The sequence below is a fragment of the Gavialis gangeticus genome, unplaced genomic scaffold (assembly GCF_001723915.1).
Source record: "Gavialis gangeticus isolate Ggan-Ray unplaced genomic scaffold, GavGan_comp1, whole genome shotgun sequence".
Lineage (NCBI taxonomy): Eukaryota > Metazoa > Chordata > Crocodylia > Gavialidae > Gavialis > Gavialis gangeticus.
In genome coordinates, this window is record NW_017728995.1 from 18376189 (window position 1) to 18382595 (window position 6407).

The 6407-nt window shown below is 42.5% G+C and overlaps 1 protein-coding gene across 6 annotated transcripts in view; it reads right to left on the bottom strand.

The window, feature by feature from the left end:
- The window catches only part of TNIK (TRAF2 and NCK interacting kinase), a 357471-nt gene that overhangs the window by 138728 nt on the left and 212336 nt on the right, over positions 1 to 6407 (bottom strand). For all 6 annotated transcript variants that reach the window (XM_019503300.1, XM_019503299.1, XM_019503298.1 and 3 more), the window contains exon 4: positions 1377 to 1502. In XM_019503300.1, the coding sequence (XP_019358845.1) occupies positions 1377 to 1502 (126 nt within the window). The remainder of the gene's footprint in view (positions 1 to 1376; positions 1503 to 6407) is intronic.

A 6407-nucleotide genomic window follows, 5' to 3' on the forward strand; every position in this document is an offset into this window, starting at 1 on the left:
TTTTTTTTTTTTTTTTAATGTAAGAGTGATGTTGTAGCCATGATGGTCAAGAACTTATGCAAGAAGCAAGCAAGGATTTTTTTAGGACCAACTCTGTAGTTAGGATAAAGTTAGACAAGCTTTTGAATGCAAGACATTCTTAGTCAGGTCTCTGATCACAAGAAGCTAGGCACATTTGGAAGCCAGGCATAGCTGTGCCAATCCTCCTGTGACCAGAGACCTGACAAAGAATGGCTTGCATTCAAAAGCTTGTCTAACTTTATCTAAACTACACAGCCAGTCCAACAAAAGACAAAGCCCTAAAAATTCCTTGCCTCTCACATACTTTTTAAAAATAAAGTCAGTCTAATTACTTCAGAGGAGAAACAACTTGAAGGAAGATATGCTGGCCTGAGCTTACAAAAGGTTGACTCCAGTGTGACAACTACTATGTTTATATCTGTCCGTGGTGATCACAGCACAAGCACAATTCTAGTTACTTGCTGTTCTATGGGGAAATAAGTGTTATTTAGAATAGCGAATAATACCCATGGTGCTGTATTTAAACTAGGTTTTCATCTCATTCTCTTTACCCTTTTTGACATGACCTCCCTGTGTCCTCCCCTAAAACTGCCAAGATAAAAACAGAAGCTGTAATTACCGGGTAGAAGGCTGATCACAGCAACACTGTTGCTACTTGCTGGCTTACCACAGATTTAGGCCAGGGTAACCAAGAGCAGAGTCTGGCACAACCTCTTTAATTAATTTTTAATGTCTCCAAGAGGTAAAAGTGTCAAAGCACTGACTGGAATCCTGAACAGCAACACTCTTGCTGATGTTGCAGCCCTGGGTCTCTCCCCAGCAGATGCTGCCAGATGTGGGCCGGACAAATATCAATTAGATTTTGGATTAAGATCATGACCATTTCCTTTCTAGGGGAAGATGGATCTGAATCCCAAAGTCAGGGGGAACCAAATGACAGATGCTCACGGAATCCTAAGGTGTGCACTCAGGTGCAGAGGAGCAAGAGAGGGAAAGAGGAGACTCCTGAACCGACTGTGTGAGGTTTAGCATTTGCAACCCCAGGTGGTGGGAAGTGCAAGTGTTTAGAACTCCCAGCGTCGAAGCATTCGACTTCCATCTTCTAACTGATAATGCTTTGGGCAAACTTCCTGCCCCCAAAAATGTCACCACATTTGCTTGTCTTCATCCCATCCTATAACAAAGATATAATCCTGACCCCAGCTGTTAACTGTGCAAAACAGAGCAGTTTTCTGACCTTAGCTTGCAAGAGTTTTATAAAACCATGGAAAAACATTTTTTAAATCATGGTTTCCAGGAAAGATCAATACAAAGTAACAGCTTTTTGGGTTTACAGGAAAAAGAAAAACACTTACCCACAGTTGATCATCCATTCCCGGTGGGTTCTTTTTAATAAAAGCACCATAATATGTAGCAATATTACGGTGATGAGAATATTTCTTTAGCATGTTAATTTCCTGTTTGATCTCTTCCTCTTCATCCTGGGAGAAGAAAAACTCAGTGACACCAAAGGACACCTCACAGATTTTTCATGATGCGATTTCTCTTCATCTTTGTAACAGTTAATTTACAACAGGCCACATTCATGCCCTCCCGTTAATTTTCTTATTCTTCTAATTTATGTATGCCTTTCACAAGTTCTGATTTGACAGAAGTCGGTGTGATTCCAATTCAAGGGAAGGGGATCATATTTGAACCTCGGAAGTTTAAAAGTTATGACTACAAACATTTTAAGAGGTAATTTTTATGTAAATTCAATGTTGGTGAAACGTGTTAGTTTATCCCTGTCCAAATAGCAGGAACAGCAGGAGCAACAGAAGCGCAAGCTTTCCCATATGAACCAATTTATATGCCTCAACAGGGAATGCTGCCATGATGGTGAGAAGTCGCTTCACTGTGTGAGTACATTAGAATTTGGCTTCGCTTCCAAGTCAGATTCCCAGGTGCAATGAGAAAACTGATGTAGGCCACCTGCACATTTTATATGGGCAACTAAACAGCCTCAGGTAGTAAGAACTCCAAACCTTTGCCAAGGTGGTAGATTCATGCTAGCCAGTGCATGACAGGTTTTCGAGATTGTTACCAAAACACTCTTGAGGTTGCTGAGCTACAAAGAGAGACTTGGTGTTCGTGTGACCAAGAGAGACTATGATGCTTAGCTTTTAGACATTATGGTTGTTTCACATTTTATATTATATCCCTGTCAGTGATTCTCCTGGCTTATTCTAGAAAGTCAGTCTTGGAAATGAAATCTTCCTATGCTGAAATCAACGCGCTATTCAATAAGTGGTTCCTATATTCACTTATATCAACTGATAAAAAAAAACACTTTTTTAAAATAACAGATCTTATTAATATTATACGGAAAGGTTATTAATTGCTTACACGCCAGCTCAATTTGGCCGAAAAGCAGCAATGGCTGAGCTGGATTCTGGGTAAGAGAATTATGTGTACGTGCATTTTGAGATTCTACATTTCATTATTTACTTTTTCTCTCCTCCCACTGCATTTGATTGAATATAGCCTAATTTTATTTTAAAGTGATTGAAATTCCACATGCTGGAATGCCACAGAGACCGCTTAGCTGGAGACCACAGCTAACACCTTGCTGTTGATTAGCCTTATTCTACAGAGCACAGGATGATTTTAACTTCCTTCGCTTTCTATTACTCGTTTCCCCCCATCTATTTTGTTCCGACTTCATTTTTATAATCTGAAGTCAGAGGGAGACTTCAGCAAATGAAAAGATGCCCTGGTGATCAGCTAAACTGCATACGCAAGCTCCTTCTAAAGAACTGTATTTTCAGACCAGATGTCATACAGCACATGGAGAGAACCACTGATTTCTCTCTGAACTACTACAGAGAGAGAGTAAATTACCATAGTCTTTAAGGAAGAATTCAGGGTGGAGCAGCAAAAATGATTAAGGGACTGGTGGAAGTGGCAAGAGGACAGATGAAGACCTAACTCTATACAGCTTGAGTAAACAATCACCAGTTTTAGTGACTACTATACTACAACAGGCTTAGCACACCAGACAGCTAGAAACTGGCACAAACAGCTGCAATTTAGAGTATGGAGGCATCCTTAAAGCCCTTGTCCATCTCACCTTCTATAGTTCAACGTTGAACGGCCAGATAAATATTGGTCAGGTTTATCTGCCAGAGGAAAGGTGGAAGCTAGTGGTAATTTATCTGATCTGCAGACAAATGAAGAAAAATCTAGGCTACTATTTGTCCTGCAAATATAGAAATTTTAATTTATCAGCTACATTTTGACTCTACCACATCTCTACTCTTAGGCTTTTCACTTAGAGGAAGGCCTGGTTGTACAAGTGCCGAACAGATGCATTTGGAGTTCAGAATTCTGTCCACTTAGGCAGGATGATCCCTGCACACTGCCGACACATGCACACATCTTCAGTAACTTAAAAAGTGTTAAAATTGCTGCTTTAATGAAAGCAGAGGTGATCACTAGGGGCCTTTGTACACACCACAAAATTGGCCTTTAAAGCGGCTTAAATTCCCTTTTGCACCACTTTAATGGCATCGCTGTTTGCATGCTCAGCGGCATATTCCGCTTTAATGACTTTGGTACGTAGCAAGATAAAACACCTCAGACGTGTTTTAGTTTGCTACCTAACAAAGTGCAACAGTGGCACACTGGAAGCTGTGCTCAGGGCCTGGCAGGCCCTGCACAGCTCAGGGGCTGTGGGACCTGGCGGCAGCCTGTTCAGGCAGGATCCACTGAAGGAAAGAAAAAAAAAAAACCACTGAGCCTGATTTTTTTTTTTTTTTTTTTTTTTTTTTTTGAGCCTGTCTGCCTTCCTGAGCTGTGCAGGGCTCCACTGCTTCCCTCCATAGCTGCAGGGGGGATCAGTGCTCCCTGGGACTGTCCGGGCCAGGTGTTCCCTGGGGGGTCCCACGTAGCACAGGGACCACTTGACCCACCAGCAGCTTTATACAGCTGTCACCAAAGAGGCAGGTAAGGGTCGGGCCCCCACCCTTGCGTACATGCCACGGGGGTTTCGTTCACTTTAATTCTCCCTAAATTGAAGTGGTGTTTTTAAAAACCCACCATTTCAATTTAAGGAAAACTAAACTGAGTAACCCCCCCATGGCATCTACAAGCAGCCTAAGGCATTTGGATCCAAGTTTTATTTTGGATCCATCTGTAAGAGTGATTTTTAAATAAAGAATAAATGTGAAACAAAGATTAAACTTTGAAGAGACTATAAGGACCACAGAGATAAAGTGTGAATTCCGAGGAAATTAAAAGCTGCAGGACATAAGATAAAATGAGGGGAGGCAAAAAAAAGGGAATTATTACACAAAGCTCTGGTGCTACTGTAGCTTCCCAACATAAATGTCTCAAACCACAGACAGTAATATCAGTCTCGTTACCATGCTTCTATTTCCATCACTTTTATTACAATTCTCTCTGTGAAGTGGGTCGTATTGCATGCCGAAGGGCCAACCCCTTTAAAATTAAATCTTGCTTGTTAATTCAAATAGCAACTACCCGAACTGACCAAATGCTGTAATTTGTAGGCCTCTTGCTGCAACCTTCTGCACTATATAATTAGCAAGAACATAGTTAAGTTAAACACATTAAGCACTGTGGTCAGGAGGATTACAGGTTTTAAGTAAAACAGGTTCATTTTCAGTACAGAGACAATGATAAGGGTGATGGAGTAGCTGCTAGCTGATTTAACACAGGAATTTTCCACTTTATCTGGGAAGCTGTAGACAACTTCTTGATTTATGAACTTTTTTTTCTGCAACTGTTCAGCTGATACTGTGATCCCTTGTAACTGGCATATTCTCCCACTCATTCATTCAGTCCAAAAGCAGAATGAGGATTAGGTGGAGCTAGAAAGTCAGCTTTTAATGGGGCAATGACAAGCAGAACAAAGCCCTGGTGAAGCTCAGTTTTCTGTTAATTTGATTTTAAAAAACAAGAAGGGAAAGTTAAAAATTACTGTTAATTTTGGTCAGCCCAGCCTTGCCTACACCAGAGCTCTGAAATAGTAGCGCAGCAGATTCATACTTAAATCTCTGTATCCCAATCCACCCTCAGGTAGTGGTTTGGATCCAAAACCAGCTAATATCAACCTATTCAAAGATGAGACCCAAGATATTTTGCAAAAGCAGTTTATCACTGGGTTTTGGCTACCGTCTTCCAAAATATGTTCACAGCACCTGCTGCTGTTTCAGAGCTGTTGAACCAAACCCTGACTCAGACTTACCTAATGCTAGGCTAAGAAAGGAACACTGAATGCTCCACAAAGGACAAAGGCTCCCTCTACACGTGCAGGTAAAGGCATGATTGTATTTAACACATGAGCCACACAACTGCACCTCCTGCCATGCCACACATGCATGGTAGGAAGCAGAATTGTGTAGATCATGCATTAGACCCAACTGCACCTTGTTGTTGGTATAGGGGGCTCCCCAGAATTGGGGTCCTCCTCCATTGATAAGCAGGTACCCACAGCTGGAAGCACCTTTTGCTAAGGGGCTCCTAGCTGCAGGGGCCATGTGCAGCCAAGACTGAGAGCCCCGTCAGCTGTGGCTGTGAGGTGCAGCTGGGACTCAGAGACTTGTCCAATGCGGGACTCTTGGTCCCAACTGTGGATGAAGCTCACCCGGGATCAAGAGCCCCGTGCGGGTCTGGGTTCACCAAGAGCCCCGTGCAGGCCTGGAGATTTCACATACCCCTGAGCTTTGCGGATCACAGCAGCCAGGGCTCGGAGGTTTCACATGGGGCTCCCAGCTGCAGAGGAAACCCTGCTAGACATGAAAATTAAAGCTCAATAGCAACCAACTATACAAGTCAGTACACATTTTCAAGGTCTAACTTTATAGCTGGTTTGAGCTTTTTTATTGTGCGATAGCTACTTTGCACATTTAGCTGGTCTCCAGGTAATTGTGCAATACCTGTAACATGTAGAGGGGACCAAGGTGGCCTGTTTGGTACCTCTCTTCCCGTTCATTTTATAAAACTTGACTTGTGGAGACAATGAGGTAAACTACAACTTCCTTCTTCTCATTTCCCATGTATTTATTTACATTTGGCTTCCATACATTTTTATCTCAGTAATACAAAGCAGATTGCTTATAGATGTTCTGAGGGTTCACAGATTTCATAGACATTAGGGCTGGAACGGACCTCAGAAGATCGAGTCCAGTCCCGTGCCCCAGGGGCAGGAAGTCAGCTGGGGTCAAAGGATCCCAGCAAGATAAGTGTCCAATTGACTCTTAAAGGAGTTCAAAGTAGGTGCTTGTACCACCTCTGGCAGCAGTCTGCTCCAGGCCTTGGGGGCTTGGACAGTAAAGAACCTGTTTCTTATGTCCAGCCTGAAATGGTCTTGGAGGAGTTTGTGA